General features: G+C 41.1%; 1 protein-coding gene and 1 pseudogene across 6 annotated transcripts in view; both read left to right on the top strand.

Annotated features, from left to right (window-relative positions):
- The window catches only part of ST3GAL3 (ST3 beta-galactoside alpha-2,3-sialyltransferase 3), a 236,548-nt gene that overhangs the window by 114,051 nt on the left and 103,458 nt on the right, over positions 1-19,039 (top strand). For all 5 annotated transcript variants that reach the window (XM_082365374.1, XM_082365376.1, XM_082365373.1 and 2 more), the window contains one exon: positions 12,380-12,422. In XM_082365374.1, the coding sequence (XP_082221500.1) occupies positions 12,380-12,422 (43 nt within the window). The remainder of the gene's footprint in view (positions 1-12,379; positions 12,423-19,039) is intronic.
- Positions 4,079-5,899, top strand: LOC309615822 (small ribosomal subunit protein eS27 pseudogene; annotated as a pseudogene). The gene has a single exon. The product of its transcript is annotated as a small ribosomal subunit protein eS27 pseudogene (transcript).

The raw sequence follows: 19,039 nt of genomic DNA, 5'->3' as shown, positions 1-19,039 counted from the left end.
ATAATCTCTTCAAATATTTCCTTGGGTCCTTTCTCTCTCTCTCTTCTCCTTCTGGGACCCCTAAAATGTGAATGTAGTTGCATTTAATGTTGTCCCAGAGGTCTCTTAGGCTGTCTTCATTTCTTTTCATTCCTTTTTCTTTATTCTGTTCCACGGCAGTGAATTCCACCATTCTGTCTTTCAGATCACTTATCTGTTTTTCTGCCTCAGTTATTCTGCTATTGATTCCTTCTAATGTAGTTTTCATTTCAGTGATTGTATCGTTCATCTCTGTTTGTTTGTTCTTTAATTCTTCTAGGTGTTTGTTCTTTAGTTCTTCTAGGTCTTTGTTAAACATTTCTTGCATCTTCTCGATTTTTGCCTCCATTCTTTTTCTGAGGTCCTGGATCATCTTCATTATCATTATTCTGAATTCTTTTTTTGGGAAGTTGCCTATCTCCACTTCATTTAGTTGTTTTTCTGGGGTTTTATCTTGTTCCTTCTCTGGTACATAGTCCTCTGCCTTTTCATTTTGTCTATCTGTGAATGTGGTTTTCATTCCAGAGGCTGCAGGATTGTCCCCCATTTGTTTATTTTTGTTTTAATTTTCATTATGCTAGGAGGTGGGTTAAAAAGATGTTGCTGTGGTTTATGTCAAAGAGTGTTCTACCTGTGTTTTCCTCTAAGAGTTTTAATAGTGTCTGGTCTTACATTTAGGTCTTTAATCCATTTTGAGTTTATTTTTGTGTATCCAGAGTCTTTCTTATTACAGATTTGGGGTCAGTGGACTGCCGGTGAGAACTGGGCTTTACTGCCAGTTTCCCTAGAGATGAATTGTCCCTGTAGAATTGGTACACGCAAAATAGCATTTCCATCGTGTAAGCTGAACTCACATGCTACTTCAAGAACACATTTGTATACAATGAGATGCTCTGGGATCTGCAACCTTGCCCAAACCCAACAGTAAGAAGCTCTGCTGCTGTATCTCCAGAGCATTATGCCTGTGACTTCCTGATCACTTTCTATTCTGGTTTATATTTCCTAAAGATTATGCTTAAGCTTTCCTGCTAGTCAGAGAACTCTATGAGGGACTGTGCATAGTAACAGCTTAGGAATATGTGGCATATTCAGTATCCGCTTATGAATATGAGAATAGAATGCTTGTCAGATAAGATCCCTGGCTGGGTTGGAGATGGGGCAGTAATGTGTTACTCAGGAGCCTCCAGAAGTCTTTGTGGAGAAGGTTAAATTTTAGGCTTTTATAAATGACAGGAGGAAATTGCCCTGACAAATTTGGAGTCATCAAAAAGGAACCTCAGAAACTGAAATTAAGGAAGAGTGCCTAAGAAGAGCCAGGGCAGGCTCTCCATAGGCAGGTGACTTTGATGTAATCAGCTGGATGGGCTGGGAGCCAAGAATGGCCAGAGCAAGAGAAGCACCACCTTAAAAGGTGGTTGGGCTAGTGGCTGGGAGAGGCAGCAAGAGGTGGAGGAAGACAAAGAATCAGGTCTTAGGGCTCCTCACTAGATTCTCTTGGTCATTTGGTCACGTTCATTCTTCCATTCATTCAGCATATGTATGGAGCACCAACTATGCCAGACCCTGTATTAGGTACTAGAGATACAGATACATACAATTGGGATTATTTATTGTAAGCAACAGAAACTGACCCTGACTGACTTAAAAGAAAAAAAATTTACCAGAAGGACATGGGAACCCACCGAATCAAATTAAAAGCCAAACAACCGGCCCTCAGAAAACACATTAAGGGCAGTGCCGGGAATCTAGATTGAAGCAAGTGTTCCATCTCTTCAGCATGCTGTTTTTCTCCCTGGTGTCACTCAGCTTGCAAGAGAAAGAGTCCAACCAACCTAGCTTTTGTCAAGTGTCCACACTTTGGAAAGGCACATCCCATTGATAGTCTTACCACTTGCCTGCAATGGGAGAAGGGTAGTTCCCTGAAATTCAAGGGACTTCTTTCTAAAAGAGGACAGAAACAACAGATGTGCACTACAGACTCATGAGCAAATTAGCAGAACTGCATTAAGTTCTACAAGTTTGGTGGAGAGCACAGATAAGGGGACACTTAGGCTAACAGTTTAGATCAGAGTAGGGGTTGTCATTCATCATTCATTTATCATGCCAAGCACAGTGTTAGGTGACGAAGCCTTAGAACTTTTAGTCTGTGGAGGAGAGCCACCAGTCAAATAGTCTGATAACTGTATAATTACATTTGTATAATAGAGTAATTGCTATGAGGGCAAGTAAGACACTGTGTGAAAGGAGCATGTAGGAGGGGCACAAGCCAGACAGGAGGGTCAAGGCATGCTCTTCTAAAAGAGTACATTTGAACTAGGGCCTTAAAAATGAGCAGGAATTAACCACATAAAGAGATGAGGACATGTTTCAGGCAGAAAAACTGCTTCTAAGAAAAAGGCCTATGTTGAGAGAATTCTTGGCTCATTCAAGGAACTAAGAGACCTGCAAAATGCCCAGAGCACAGTGCCCAAGGGAGAAGATAGTACAAGATGGAGCTGGAAAGGTAGGTAAAGGCCGAATCATGAAGGTCCTTATGGCACTACAAAAATGTCTATTACTTTTAGCTTTGGTGACAGCTATATCTTGAAGGATGAGTGGGAATTCACCAAGTTAACAAGGGGAGTGAGAGCATTATAGATTGAGGGAACATCATCTGCAGTAGGTCTCAGGCATGAAGGCTGCCTGGAGGGGGTGGCAGAAGATGGGGCTGGGAAGACAGGTAGAGACAGATTACGTGGTTGCTGCATAGCCTAAGCAACAGTGAAGACTCAGCAAAAGCAGTGACCATGGTAGAGGGAGGAGGATCTGTATTTAGAAATGAGAGAAATAGGGCACACCAAAAACTTCATTCTTCGGGGACTGAATGGTGATGCCGTTACCAAAGAAACAAAACAGGCTGTGGGGAGGGCAGGGAATGGGGTGAAGATAAGTCTGATTTATAGCATTTTGAGTTTGAGGTGACTGTGGGTCATTTAGGGGCCATGTGTAGGAAATAACCAATGTGAAAAGGGGTTGGGAATGATACTTTACATGAAGGGAAAAGCAGGCACGAAGGCCTGGAAGTGATAAGGTACTTTGGAGGAACATAACATAGCTCAGTCTGGCTGGAGCATAGAACATGGCAGGGGCAGGGTTGGGTGATGCAGGGAGTCAAAGAGAGAACTTAGGGTGGTCACTGTAGGCCAGATCATGAAGGCCGTTGTAAACTAAGAGACTGGCATTTATTCTGAGAACAGTAGAGGCCATTTGAATGTTTTAAGCAGAGTTATGACATAATCATATTTATCTTCTAGGAAGATTGGTCTAGTTACATCATGGAGAATCCATTAGAAAGGGACAAGACAGGACGCAGGGAAACCTGGTAGGAGGCTGTTAATAGTAACTGAGGTGAAAAGTGAATCTGGCTTAATCAAGAATGGTAGAAATGGAGAAAAGTCAGTGGACTTGAGATCCATGTAGAAGATGTAATTAAAAGGACATGGTATTTAATTAAATGAAATAAGAAAGAAGCAGGGATCAAGGAGTTCTCTCAGATTTCCAGCTTGGGCAGCTGGGTGAAAAGTGTTACCATTCATTAAGGTAGGGAATACAGGAGCAGGTTGTACACGTGTAAGGGTGGTGAAAATGAACTCTGTGTGAGGCAGCCTGAGTTTCAGGTAACTATAGGATATCAAAGTGGAGACGGCAGCTGCATACACAAGTCTGGAGCTCAGGCTCTCTAGAGAGGGTTGGGCAGGAATGAGAGATTTGGTTTGGGTGCAATGGAAAGATCATTGGGCCGGCTAAACTGAATAGTTAAGCACGGTGAAGTCTAGACCAGATAGACTTTTTCCCAGATAGGGAAAAAGTGAAGAAAGGAGGAGAAACAACTGAAAAATAGACAAAATATATGAAAAAAATTAAAAAAAGTTTCTTCAGACATTGAACAATAGGTAGCTCAGGACCCTGGTCTTTGAAAGAAGGGAAACAAATGAGATTTCCAGACCACAGCACAGGGAAGAAGAACCCAAACCGAACGCAGGAGTCTTCCTAAGAGGAAACAGAGTTGAGAATTTGAGGAGACCAAGGCAGCCAGAATTCATGGGCAGAGTACCAGAGAGGAGAGAGCTGCACACAGAGAGAGCACTGGAGATCTGCTGAGGACTGCTTGGACTCCTCAGCTGATCAAAGCACGTGTGTGAGGAAACGACTGGAGGCCAAGGAAAGAAGCACTGGAAAGGAACAGGAAGAGTACTCTCTATAGCTCACACAGGGCTGGGAATAATGGGGAAATGTCATAATACGTGAGGCATCACATAGCGTACTTAGAAGGGTATTGCCTTAGCAGTGGGGCAAAATTAGTAATGGTGCAAATTAGCCCTAGACTAAAGTCCACTTTTGCCTCTAACCCCAACCCTGCAAAGCTTAAAAGCAAGCATTGAAAGGATCAAACTGTTTCTAAGTAATTAAACAGCACCTCAAAAATACTTAAGGAATGCACAAATATTCTGCATCCAACAAGGTAAAATTCACATGGCTGACATCCAGTCAAGAATGACCAGGCTGCATTTCTATACACTAACAATGAGCTATCAGAGAGAGAAATAAAGGAAACAATTCTATTTACCATCACATCAAAAAGAATAAAATACCTAGGAATAATGCTTGGTAAACTATAAGACACTGATGAAAGAAACTGAAGACAACACAAACAGATGGAAAGATATACCATGTTGGAAGAATTAACTGGAAGAATTAATATTATGAAAATGACCATACTACCCAAGGCAACCTACAGATTCAGTGCAATCCCTATCAAAATACCAATGGCATTTTTCACAGAACTAGAACAAATAATTGTAAAATTTGTATGGAAACACACAAGACCCTGAATAGCCAAAACAATCTTGAGAAAGAAGAACAGAGTTGGAGAAATCACACTCTCTGATTTCAGACTATACTACAAAGCTACAGTAATCAAAACAGTATGGCCCTGGCACAAAAACAGACACATAGATCAATGGAACAGAATAGAGAGCCCAGAAATAAACCCATGGACTTGTGGTCAATTAATCTAAAACAAAGGAGGAAAGGATATACAATGGAGAAAAGACAGTCTCTTCAAGTAAGTGGTGCTGGGAAAACTGGACAGCTACATGTAAAAGAATGAAATTAGAACATTCTCTAACACCATATACAAAAATAAACTCAAAATGAATTAAAGACTTAAATGTAATAACTGGATACTATGAAACTCCTAGAGGAAAACATAGGCAGAACACTCTTTGACATAAATTGTAGCAATATTTTTTCAATATTTGCTTTCCTCTCCTAAAGCAAAGGAAATAAAAACAAGAATAAACAAATGGGACCTAATAAAACTTAAAAGCTTTTGCACAGCAAAGGAAACCATCAACAAAATGAAAAGACGACCTACTGAATGGGAGAAAATATTTGCAAATGATATGACCAATAAGGAATTAATATCCAGAATATATAAACAGCTCATAAAACAACATAAACAAACAACCCAATTAAAAAATGTGCAGAAGCCTTTCCCACGGTGATGACCTCCGCACGAGAACATGCCTCTTGCAAAGGATCTCCTTCATCCCTCTCCAGAAGAGAAGAGGACACACAAGAAGAAGCACCTGGTGCAGAGCCCCAATTCCTATTTCATGGATTTGAAATGCCCAGGATACTATAAAATCACCACCATCTTTAGCCATGCACAAACAGTAGTTTTGTGTGTTGGCTGCTCTACCATCCTCTGCCAGCCTACAGGAGGAAAAGCAAGGCTTACAGAAGGATGCTCCTTCAGATGGAAGCAGCACTAAAAGCCCCTGGAATCAAGATGAATAGGAAACCATCCCAATAAACACATTTTGGATTTTAAAAAAAATGCGCAGAAGACCTAAATAGACATTTTTCCAAAGAGGAAGTGCAGATGGTCAACAGGCACGTGAAAAGAGGTTCAGCCTCACTAATTATTAGGGAAATGCAAATCAAAACCACAGTGAGGTATCACCTCACATTGGTAAGAATGGCTATCATCAAAAAGTCTACAAATAATAAATGCTGGGGAAGGTGTGGAGAAAAGGGAAGCCCCCTACACTATTGGTGGGAATGTAAATTGATACAGCCACTATGGAAAACAGTATGGAGGTTCCTTAAAAAACTAAAAATAGAGTTACCATATGATCCAGTGATCTCACTCCTGGACATATATCTGGACAAAATTATAATTGGAAAAGATACATGCACCCCAAGGTTCATTGCAGTAGCCAAGACATGGAAGCAACCTAAATGTCCATTGACAGATGAATGGATAAAAAAAGATGTGGTACATATATACAATGGAATATTACTCAGCCATAAAAAATAATGAAATAATGCCATTTGCAGCAATATGGATGGACCTAAAGATTATCATACTAAGTGAAGTAAGCCAGACAGAGAAAGACAAATATCATATGATAATGCCAAAATGTGGAATCTAAAAAAAAAGATACAAATGTACATATTACAAAACAGAAATAGACCCACAGACATAGAAAGCAAACTTATAGTTACCAAAGGGGAAAGAGGGGGGGGGATAAATTAGGAGTTTGGGATTAACATATACACACTACTGTATGTAAAATAGCTAACCAACAAGGACCTACAGGGAACTATACTCAATATTTTGTAATAATATATAAAGGAAAAAAATCTGAGAAAGAATATATATGTATAACTGAATCACTGTGCTATACACCTGAAACTAACACAATATTGTAAATCAACTATACTTCAATTAAAACAAAAAAAGAATGAAATTTTGCCATTTGCAACAACATGGTTGCACTTGGAGGGTATTATGCGAAGTGAAATAAGTCAGACAGAAAAAGACAAATACTGTATGATATCACTTATATGTGGAATCTAAAAAACAGAGCAAACTAGTGAATATAACAAAAAAGAAACAGACTCACAGATATAGAGAACAAACTAGCAGTTTCCAGAGGGAAGAGGGAAAGGGGGCGGGGCAATATAGGGGTAGGGGATTAAGAGGTACAAACTATTAGGTATAAAGTAAGCTACAACGATATTATTGTACAGCACAGGGAATTTCGCCAGTATTTTATAATAGCTATAAATGAAATATAACCTTTAAAAATTGTGAATCACTATATGGTATTATATTGTATATAATATTGTACATCAACTATACTTCAATTAAAAAAAAAAAAAAGAATGACCAGGTAGTTCAGAAAAGCTTGAAAATACAACCCATATGAGGAGAAAAATCAGTTGATAGAAACAGGCGTAGAGATAACACAAATGATAGAATTAGTAGGCAAAGATGTTAAAACATATTTCATATCTTCAAGGAGGTAGAAGAAAGCATGAGAATATTAAGGGAAGGCATGTAAGATATAAAAAAGAATCTTAGATATGAAAAATAGTGTTTGAGAAGAAAAATATACTCAATGTATAAATGACAGATTAGACACTGCAGAAGAAAAAGTAGTGAACTATAAGATATATCAACAGAAACCATCTAAAAATTACTGGAAACAAATGAACAGAGTGTCAGTGAGTGGTGGGATGTCAAGCACCCTGATACATGTGTAACTGGAGCCCCCGGAAGAGAGGGGAGGGCAGAAAAATTTTTGAGGAAATAATGGCCAAGATATTTTCAAGTTTGATTAAAACTATAAACCCACAGATCCCAGAATCTCAGTGAACCCCAAACACAAGAAAAATGGTGAAAACTATACCACAGCACATCATAATCACTCACTTCTCACTACCCACAGGTGCTTGGCATTTGAGAGAAAAAGCAGCCTCCTATTGAGAGCCACAGGAAAAGCCAGGTCTTGCAGGGCAGAGTCAGGCTTCAGGCTTCAGGTCTGCCAGGAGGTAGAGGGAAGTAAGCCAGGTAGTTGGCATATGGGGTCCAGAGGGCATTATGAGAAAGATTTAAAGAGGAGATTGGCCAAGGAAGAAAAAAACCCACAGCAGAATGGACGAGGACAAGAGAAAAAAAGTCTGTGGCCCATTTTAACAGTGGGTATACCTATTATACCTGGGAGATTGGGCTAGCTTTAAGTTTTCCAAGGACTTCTTGCTGTTCCCAGGAGCTTTTATTTGTTCAGGACAACACATTCCTCCTTCTGGTAAATGCCTTCTAACCAGGTGTGTCATGTCAGAATCATAACTTTTTACAAACCCCATCTTCTTGATCACTGTGATTCAGACAGTGGATGAGGAGCTGAAGCAAGCTAGACCACTTGTAGCCCTTCCCTGGGAGTTTTGCCATTAGGAACAGAGATGCCGGGTCTCATGCCCTTTTCAGTGGCAGAACTGAAGATATGGCCTGCAAATTGCTACTGGCCATGTGTCCTGACTTGGGAAGAAAGCTAGTTGGGGAGAGTAAAGCTAACTGAGGGAGGCCTGCTGGCATTCCAGTCACTTTCAGTCATCTCTGAAGCCCTCTGCACCCTGGCCCTTCCCATGCTTTGGTTATGTGAACCGCTGAATCACCGTATTTGCCTAAGTTAGTGCAACCAGTATGTTGAACATGCAGGAAACATCAGGGGATAATCACAGCCACTTTCATTGGTGTCTCTCTGTCCCCATAAGATATTTTCAGTGTGGGAGGTCCAGAGAACTTTTTGGTACCTCTGAGGTAATAGAAATCCCATGGTGACATTGAATCACCAGTTCCAAAATTAGTGTCCTGCCTTACGGCAATAGTCATAGCTTTCAGTTCGTTCAGAGCTGTAGTGACTTCCCCTCCCTGCACAGGGCTTAGAACCAGCGGTGCTGACCCAGGGAGGGGATGTGCCCTGCTTGTCCTCCTCCTTCCACTCGTCCCCCAGTTGCTGGCTGCGGTTTTGGACCTCTCTGGAGTTGGTGGGGAAGGGAGAGAGAATGAGCAGAGAAGACACAAGATAGTGTCAGCACTCCCTGAACTGGCAAGTGTGTAAAGCTGACCCTTGTGGGGTTCTCTTGTAGACATTTTGGAGACCCCTCCATCTGGGGACCTCTCCTCTGTAGGTCTCCTGATGTGGGCAATGTACTCACCAAAGCCTTGTCACTCACTCCTTCTGTAGCTCCTGGGACTCCCGGTGTCTGCTCTTGCTTCTATCTGCTGAGGACCCTTCAGCCTGCTGGACACATCTTTAGGAAAGGACCTAAAACAACCCAAACTAGCTTACTCATGCATCATTTTCTGCGACAAATTCTGGGAGTGCAGACCAGTTCCCATGCAGCTCTATCCTTTGCAGCCAGTGCATCTTGTGTCCTTTATGTTTCTCAGGTAGAATTTAGACACCTGGCAGTCCACTGTATTCCCCTTTCTTTAAGAGTCATATGTTAAGCTTTTCTCACCACGCTTGAGTAAGAGCCAAGTACACTACCCATGTTGCCCCTGCAGGAAGGTGGAGATCATAACACTGCTGTCTCCAAAGAAATTCTTCAAGTCCTCTCTCCCTTAATGTCTCACAGCCAGTTACTTTTATATTTGATGTTGGGAGAGCTTTTAGAATGAGGTAACAAGTTTTCAGATATTTCCTTGGAAAATCTGCATCCTAGTCTAGCACCTCACTTGAGTGTCCGAAACTTATCATCCTAGAGGCTTGGCTGAAACTATCTTAGCATCTTAGCATCCTGTTGGATTTATGACCACTGTAACCAAATAATCCTGATAAAAACAGTTAACAAATATTTATCAAGTATGCAGCCACAAAAGAAAAACGCCTCCAGCCCTCTGCCAGTGTAGGACAGAGTTTACAAACTGTTAGCCTGCTGCCTGAATCCTGTCCATGGACATACTTTGGTTGATCCTCATAATCTTTAATTTTTTCTTGAATCTATTGCCAGTATTTACAGATTGAGAAATTTTAACCTCTGGATTTTAAGATCCAGATTCCTGGCTTTAAAGAAACAGAAGATGTGGCAACGCTGGGCCTGCACTGCTGCCTGGCATAGTTAGCTGGAGGTGGTGGGGGCTGCCCCCTTTGACAGGAGGGACTCCATTCCCTCTGGGCTCTGTGACCTGAAGCCAATGTCAGTTGCCATTTATCATCATTGGGCTCATGCAGTTACCTTTTCTTAAATTAAGGACTAAAGTGAAATATTTCTGGTACTCGTGTTTCTTAACAAAAGAGAAAAAACAAGATAGTCCAAAAGAGCCATGGAAGGGAGAGACATAATTTATTTAGAGATACAAAGTATTCTTATGTGTTTAATGTGCAGTTAGTGTGTGTGTGTATGTGTGTGTGTAAAAGACAACTTAAGGTGCCATTGGAAAGTAACCCATAAATATAATCATGGTTACTATACAAAAATATGTGGTGAGAAAAAGACATTTCAACAGGATTTGTTTTTAGTGCAACTAAAATAAGTTGTGTGATTTGCTGCCGGAGGGCATTACATTCTCCCACTTCCCTGGCTTATGTTATGTTCTTACTTGGCCCCTGATGTTTCAGTTTGCAGCAGGGGGAAAACATTCTCTGGCCTCTCTGGAGGGAATCAGCCAAAATGTGGATTCATTGTATGTCCAAGGGGGTCTTAGCTCAGATCTGAGAAGGAGTAACAGGATAGTTTCCCCAAGATTATGGCCACTTGGAGAAAAAGCAACAGGTGTTGGCAAGTTAATGAGGTTTTCTTTTTCATGGAATGATAAAATAGGATTGTTGAAAGAGTATTCAACTTTGAAACTAACTCTTTTGGCAAATTTTGTTTTCAGTTTATTTTTTAAATTGAAACCTTATTGATTTTTATAAGTTCCTGTTAAGCAAAGTCTCTTATCCATTTATCTGAATTAGAGCAAAACCAGAATTATTTTGAGGAAAGGCTTTCACTTGCCCAAGTATATACTCTTAGGAGGCAAGCCTTCTGTTGAGTTGTGTGTTGGAGTTGTTATATCTTCAGTTTTAAGAAGAGGAATTATTCTCTCCCTGCAGCTCTGCTGCTTATGAAAGTGCACAGTCTGGCCTTAATTGGCCTTGCAGAGTGGCTCCTGCGAGGTTCTTGTCAGTGTGTGTAATCTCCCTCTTTTTGCCATTCATTGTTTATTAAAGACTGAGTTCTTTGAAAGCTGTGCTGCATGGCTTTTTCCAAACAGTTGTTTGGTCTTGGTATTCTGTTTTACCCTCAGATTAAGCGAGGCCAACTGAGAACTACATTCCTAGACCACCTTATTTTGACGTAGCTACTTTACACACACACACACACACACACACACACATTCTTTGCAATCATTGAATAAAGCTATATGAAACAATCTTATGACACTTCCTAACATTTCTTTATACAGATATTTTTGAGGACACAGAGGAAGCTTCCCTAAACTCTTAGTTATCAGGAAGAGCTGGGGGTTGGGGAGGGGGGGGGGTGGGATGAATTGGGAGATTGGGATTGACATGTATACACTAATATGTATAAAATAGATAACTAGTAAGAACCTGCTGTATAAAAAAGTAAAATAAAATTGCAAATCAAAAAAAAAAGGAAGAGCTGGGATTCTCCTGGTTTACTTTATGGACACTGTAAACCATTAAAACAGTGCTTTGCGTTTAGTTTTAGCTGTGAGAAATCTTGGGGATATATCTATAATCCTCTTCCAGCAAGCACATAAAACCTTAGGACAACCACTTTTGGTATTCTTATCCTGGCTGCTTTTTATTATTTTTCCTATGCTGATTTCCACTTTGCCTACAAGATTTTTAAAAAGATTTCTTCTTTTTAAAAATCTTATACTTCAGACAATTTTGTAAAATTGCTTCAACTTTGTTTTAGAATGAGGCAGGATATAGAGAAATTAAGTACAATATCAATGATTAATCATTTGTTGCAAACACATTACCAATTTGTTTTTAGATTTCATTTTAAATTTCCTGTCCTTTATGAAATCAGGTCTTTCGCTTCTTTGTGACTGTCATGAAGAGGATCATTGCCATGGATTTGAGCACCCCTTGGCTACCATATTTTTACCCCATAGTTAACATGACTGATTCAGCATAAATCTTAGAGTTTATAGCTTAGAGGAAGCAGAGGTTGCTTCTGACCCTCTTACTTCTCCAAGGGTCCCATTTTGTGGCTTACTAAATTTCAGTTTCAAGTACCACATTTGAACAGGAGGACAGTTATATGTCAGCATAGGAGTGGTTGGCCTACAAGGCCTGGGAAATACCTGGCATTGAACCTGGTCCTTCACAAGACAGGTGTTCAGCAAGAGTTTGGTGACTTAAATTTACTTGCGGCTTATGTGTTTGGATCTGGAAGCAGTTGCCCACCCTTGTGGTCTGGGTCTGGGTTGGGGAGTGTAATCTGCTAGTGTCAACAGTGGCTTGACATCAGTGACATTTTCTGCTTTGCTTTTCTTTTTCAGAATATGATCGGTTGGGCTTCCTCCTGAAGTTGGACTCTAAACTGTGAGTAGAATGAGACAATTCCTTGACTCTGTTGTAGAGAGGTCTGAGAGCTGGGGGCCAACCTCGAAGGGCCAGCTCTCATCAGACCTGTGGTTGTTGGCGGTTCCCTGGGGCCTCTGTCCTCAGTCTGTCAGCTGAAGCTTAGAGCACATTACAGTCTGCAGGGGCCTGGAGAGGATGAGATTGTGGGTGCAAACATAAGGCCTTAGATTTGGCTGGCACAGGAAGCTCGTTACAGAAGGAGCTCCCGCCAGGAGTTTGAAGGACGAGGAGGAAAGGCTTCTGCTGCAGAGTGGAGGATGATCAAGTCACAGCAGGAGGCATTGCAAAGCCTTTCAAAGATGTTCTGCAGCCAGGCATGCAAAACGTTCTGTGCTCAGGCTTCCTCCATGCTTTAACTCCTGTCTCTCTCCCACAGGTCGATCCTCCCTTTCCCTCTACTCTTCCATATGTTTTTTATCTGTGTCTGAAATCCCCTTTCCTTGCTTGTCCACTAGGAAAACTTAAAGTCCACCTCCTTCCTATACAGAATTAATTATCTCTTCCTCTGCTTCCTGTGAATTTTCTACCTCTGACACCCATTATCTCATTACTGTATAATTAACTGTGTAATAGTTATTAATTTATTAAGAGCACAGGCTCGGAACCAGGCCGTGCTTGGTTCAAATCCCGGATTGCCATTTACTTTCTTTGTGATTTGGGGCAGACCACTTAACCACTCTGAACCACAGTTTCACCTATAACATGAGGACATCAATATACCTACCTCACAGGGTCATTGTAAGGAATGAATTGAAATGGTGAATTTACAGGGGCTTTCAAATAGGCATCTAATTCTTTCAGAATCCTTCCCTGTCCTGGCCCTCTTGGTCTCCCTAGCACCTAGGCAGCGCTGCCGTATGTTTGTTAGGTGCTCAGTAAACACTGAACACATGGCTGCATGGCTGGCTGCTTGGCTGCACGGATGACAGGTGGATGCCTGTGTGCTTCCCTCATTAGACTGGGCTGCCTGGAGATTGGGCTCTATCCACTCTGCGTTCCTGCCCTGCACAGGACCCCTCACGTGGTGGATGTGCAGGAAATGGTTGCAGAACTGCCTGTGGCTCCTTTCTGTGGTTAGTCGTCTTTGTACACCTCTGCCCCTGTCCTGTACCAGACAGACGTGAAAGATCAGAATTGTCTCTTTCTTTCCTCTCTTGCATGAGGCCTTGACCACAGCTGCTTCTGATAGTGATGGCTACACCTACATACAAGGCATCAAACCCAGGGTTATTTGGCTTTCCCACTGAATTGTCTGGCATCTAGCCCCGTTTCCTGGCAACTGGCTTCTTGGCTCTGGTGCCTCATACTATGAGTTCAGGTGTTGTAATTCTCCCAGCTTTTATACATCATGGAGGCAGCCATGGAGGGAAGAACAGTCTCTTCTATATACCAAGCTAGTATAGAGATGTCAGTCACATGTTAACATCTAGGGAATGGGGCTTGATTATGCTGGAAATCCACAGGCTTCTTCCTTAGAAAATTCTTGATTTAGTGCTCTGGGCAAAAAACAAATCAAGCATAAGCTATAAACAAGTGAAATGCCTCCAGAACGGAAGAGATGTAGTAATTTACCAGCTGAATCACATTGATGAACAAAAGACATGTTATCCAGGACACGTTAACTATACTATTTAAACTGTCTTCAGCAGTGTAAGGAGGGGAATTAAGAGGACACTCCTGCCCCACTGACCTGACAGCTGGGTGGTACATAGGAAGCTGTTGTATAGCTTTCTTCTGTGTACCAGACCAGTTCCGTAAAACATTTGAGTCAACTTGGTCTTTAGGCTGGGGAACTGGCTTGGCCTCGTTATATTTAACTCACAATTTAAGGTATAAGCTAGAACTTTCCTGCCTCTTACTGCAAGAACTTTTCTAATCCAGTGCTATCTTCAGAGCAAAGCACAGATACATAGGAAAGGTTTTTACCTGCTTCCAGGGAGAAGTTTCCAAGTTAAAGATCCTGGTTTTTGGAGGTAATTCCTTAGCAATATTCAGATCTCCCCTTATGAAGTCTTTCTCTGCTGTGTTGTGTTCTATTTCCAATGTATAGGAAAGGACCTGAACTTGGATCAGAACTGGATTTGAATTCTGCCCCTTCTGCTTAGAATTATATGACCTTAGATAATTCATTTTGGCTCTCCGAATCACAATTTTCCTTTATGAAAAACATAGATAATAATACCAATTTCCTAAGGTTTTTATGAAGAGTAAAAGAAAGCATTCTATGAGTAAATATACAAATGTAGGAATTTCTTTTTGTTTATCTTGATTGGATTCATTTAGCTTCAATAGTACATGAATTCATATGTTCTGGAAAATTTTTAGCCATTATCTCTTTAAATTTTGCCTCTGCCCCATTCTGTCTCTACTCCTCCTCTGAAACTCTGATTAAGTGTAAGACCAAAAAAAAAAGTGTAAGACCTTCTCATTCTAGCCTCCAGGTCTACTAACTTCCACATTTTCCATTTTTGATCCTTTCTGCATTGAACTGGAACCCCAAAGGACTCAACTTAAGGATAAACTAGAACTACACCTGTACCTCTAAATCAGGACTGCAGGAAAGATTGCCAGAGCTCTGAGCAGATCAGGGCAATAAGTCAATAAAAAAGAAACGCTTGATACTCACAGCCAGGGCTCTCATCACTCAGGTGATCCACGGACTTCAAGCTATGAACTCCGTCTAAGGTCTTCCAGACTGGCAGTGCCTCCATGCTCCTGGCAGAAGCAATTGCAGTCCCTCTCTGGAGGAAGACATGAATTCCTCACAGATAACTTTTCAAGGAAATGAATAGCTCACAGAAAAAATTACTAAGCACATAAGGAAACAAGACTCCATTAGAGAGAACCATGAAGAACAACAGACAACAGAGGGGGACCCACAAAGACTTCTGAAATTGGAATTACCAGACACAGTTTATAAAGCAATTAGATAGATTGGTTCAAGATGGCAGAGTAGAAGGACGTGCTCTCACTCCCTCTTGCAAGAGCACCAGAATCACAACTAACTGCTGAACAATCATCGACAGGGAGATACTGGAACTCACCATAAAAGATTGCCCACATCCAAAGACAAAGGAGAAGCCACAATGAGACGGTAGGAGGGGCACAATCACAATAAAGTCAAATCCCATAACTGCTGGGTGGGTGACTCACAAACTGGAGAACACTTATACCACAGAAGTCCACCCACTGGAGTGAAGGTTCTGAGCCCCACATCAGGCATCCGAACGTGGGGTCCGGCAACGGGAGGAGGAATTCCTAGAGAATCAGACTTTGAAGGCTAGCGAGATTTGATTGCAGGACTTGGACAGCACTGGGGGAAATGGAGACTCCACTCTTGGAGGGCACACACAAAGTAGTGTGCACATCAGGACCCAGGGGAAGGAGCGGTGACCCCATAGGAGACTGAACCAGACCTACCTGCTGGTGTTGAAGGGTCTGCTGCAGAGGTGGGGGCTGGCTTGGCTCACCATGGGGACAAGGACATGGGCAGCAGAAGCTCACAGAAGTACTCTTTGGCGTGAGCCCTCCCAGAGTCCGCCATTAACCCCACCAAAGAGCCTGGGTAGACTCCAGTGTTGGGTCGCCTCAGGCCAAACAACCAACAGGGAGGGAACCCAGCTCCGCCCATCAGCAGACAAGCAGATGAAAGTTTTACTGAGCTCAGCCCAGCAGAGCAACAGCCAGCTCTACCCATGACCAGTACCCCACATCAGGAAACTTGCACAAGCCTCTTAGATAGGCTCATCCACCAGAGGGCAGACAGCAGAAACAAGAAGAACTACAATCCTGCAGCTGTGGAACAAAAACCACAGTCACAGAAAGATAGACAAGATGAAAAGGCAGAGGACTATGTACCAGACAAGGAAACAAGATAAAACCCCAGAAAAACAACTAAATGAAGTGGAGATAGGCAACCTTCAAGAAAAAGAATTCAGAATAATGATAGTGAAGAACATCCAGGACCTCAGAAAAAGAATGGAGGCAAAGATTGAGAAGATGCAAGAAATGTTTAACAAAGATGTAGAAGAATTAAAGAACAAACAAAGAGAGATGAACAATACAATAACTGAAATGAAAACTACACTAGAAGGAATCAATAGCGGAATAACTGAGGCAGAAGAACCGATAAGTGACCTGGAAGACAGAATGGTGGAATTCACTGCTGCGGAACAGAATAAAGAAAAAAGAATGAAAAGAAGTGAAAACAGCCTAAGAGACCTCTGGGACAACATTAAATGCAGCAACGTTCGCATTATAGGAGTCCCAGAAGGAGAAGAGAGAGAGAAAGGACCCGAGAAAATATTTGAAGGGATTATAGTTGAAAACTTCCCTAACATGGGAAAGGAAATAGCCACCCAAGTCCAAGAAGTGCAGAGAGTCCCATAGAGGATAAACCCAAGGAGAAACATGCCGAGATGCACAGTAATCAAATTGGCAAAAATTAAAGACAAAGAAAAATTATTGAAAGCAGCAAGGGAAAAACGACAAATAACATGCAAGGGAACTCCCATAAGGTTAACAGCTGATTTCTCAGCAGAAACTCTACAAGCCAGAAGGGAGTGGCATGACATATTTAAAGTGATGAAAGGGAAGAACCTACAGCCAAGATTACTCTACCTGGCAAGGATCTCATTCAGATTCGATGGAGAAATCAAAAGCTTTACAGACAAGCAAAAGCTAAGAGAATTCAGCACCACCAAACCAGGTCTACAACAAATGCTAAAGGAACTTCTCTAAGTGGGAAACACAAGAGAAGAAAAGGACCTACAAAAAGAAACCCAAAACAATTAAGAAAATGGTCATAGGAACATACATATCTATAATTACCTTAAACATGAAAGGATTAAATGCTCCAACCAAAAGACACAGGCTTGTTGAATGGATACAAAAACAAGACCTATTGATATGCTGTCTACAAGAGACCCACTTTAGACCTAGGGACACATACAGACTGAAAGTGAGGGGATGGAAAAAGATATTCCATTCAAATGGAAATCGAAAGAAAGGTGGAGTAGCCATACTCATATCAGATAAAATAGACTTTCAAATAAAGAATGTTACAAGAGACAAGGAAGGACACTACATAATGATCAAGGGATCAATCCAAGAAGAAGATATAACAATTAAATACGCACCCAACATAGGAGCACGTCAATACATAAGGCTACTGCTAACAGCTATAAGAGAGGAAATTGACAGTAACACAATAATAGTGGGGGACTTTAACACCTCACTTACACCAATGGACAGATCATCCAAACAGAAAATTAATAAGGAAACACAAGCTTTAAATGGCACAATAGACCAGATAGATTTAATTGACATTTATAGGACATTCCATCCAAAAACAGCAGATTACACTTTCTTCTGAAGTGTGCATGGAACATTCTCCAGGATAGATCACATCTTGGGTCACAAATCAAGCCTCAATAAACTTAAGAAAATTGAAATCATATCAAGCATCTTTTCTGACCACAACGCTATGAGATTAGAAATCAATTACGAGGAAAAAACGTAGAAAACACAAACACTTGGAGGCTAAACAGTACGTTACTAAATACCCAAGAGATCACTGAAGAAATCAAAGAGAAAATCAAAAAATACCTAGAGACAAATGACGATGAAAACATGACAATCCAAAACGTATGGGATGCAGCTAAAGCAGTTCTAAGAGGGAAGTTTATAACAGTACATTCCTACCTCAAGAAACAAGAAAAATCTCAAACAATCTAACCTTACACCTAAAACAGCTAGAGAAAGAAGAACCAACAGAACCCAAAGTTAGTAGAAGGAAAGAAATCATAAAGATCAGAGCAGAAATAAATGAAATAGAAACAAAGAAAACAATAGCAAAGATCAATAAAACTAAAAGCTGGTTCTTTGAGATGATAAACAAAATTGATAAACCATTAGCCAGACTCATCAAGAAAAAGAGGGAGAGTACTCAAATCAAAAAAATTCGAAATGAAAAAGAAGACGTTACAACGGACACCACAGAAATACAAAGCATCCTAAGAGACTACTACAAGCAACTCTATGCCAATAAAACGGACAACCTGGAAGAAATGGACAAATTCTTAGAAAGGCATAACCTTCCAAGACTGAACCAGGAGAAACAGAAAATATGAACAGACCAATCACAAGTAATGAAATTGAAACTGTGATTAAAAATCTTCCAACAGGGGCTTCCCTGGTGGCACAGTGGTTGAGAATATGCCTGCCATTGCAGGGGAAACGGGTTTGAGCCTTGGTCTGGGAAGATCCCAAATGCCACAGAACAACTAGGCCTGTGAGCCACAATTACTGAGCCTGCGCGTCTAGAGCCTGTGCTCTGCAACAAGAGAGGCCGTGATAATGAGAGGCCCGCGCACCGCGATGAAGAGTGGCCCCCACTTACCGCAACTAGAGAAAGCCCTTGCACAGAAACGAAGACCCAACACATCCATAAATAAATAAATAAATAAATAAATAAATAAATAAATAAACCCAAAGTTTAAAAAAAAAAAAAAAAAGATGTAACACTCAAGATTTAAAAAGAAAAAAAAAATCTTCCAACAAAGAAAAGTCCAGGA

The sequence above is a fragment of the Balaenoptera borealis genome (assembly GCF_965194805.1).
Source record: "Balaenoptera borealis genome assembly, chromosome: 1".
NCBI classification, from domain to species: Eukaryota; Metazoa; Chordata; class Mammalia; order Artiodactyla; family Balaenopteridae; genus Balaenoptera; species Balaenoptera borealis.
The sequence above is the reverse complement of the archived record's forward strand: the minus strand, read 5'-3'. Positions and strand labels throughout refer to the sequence as shown.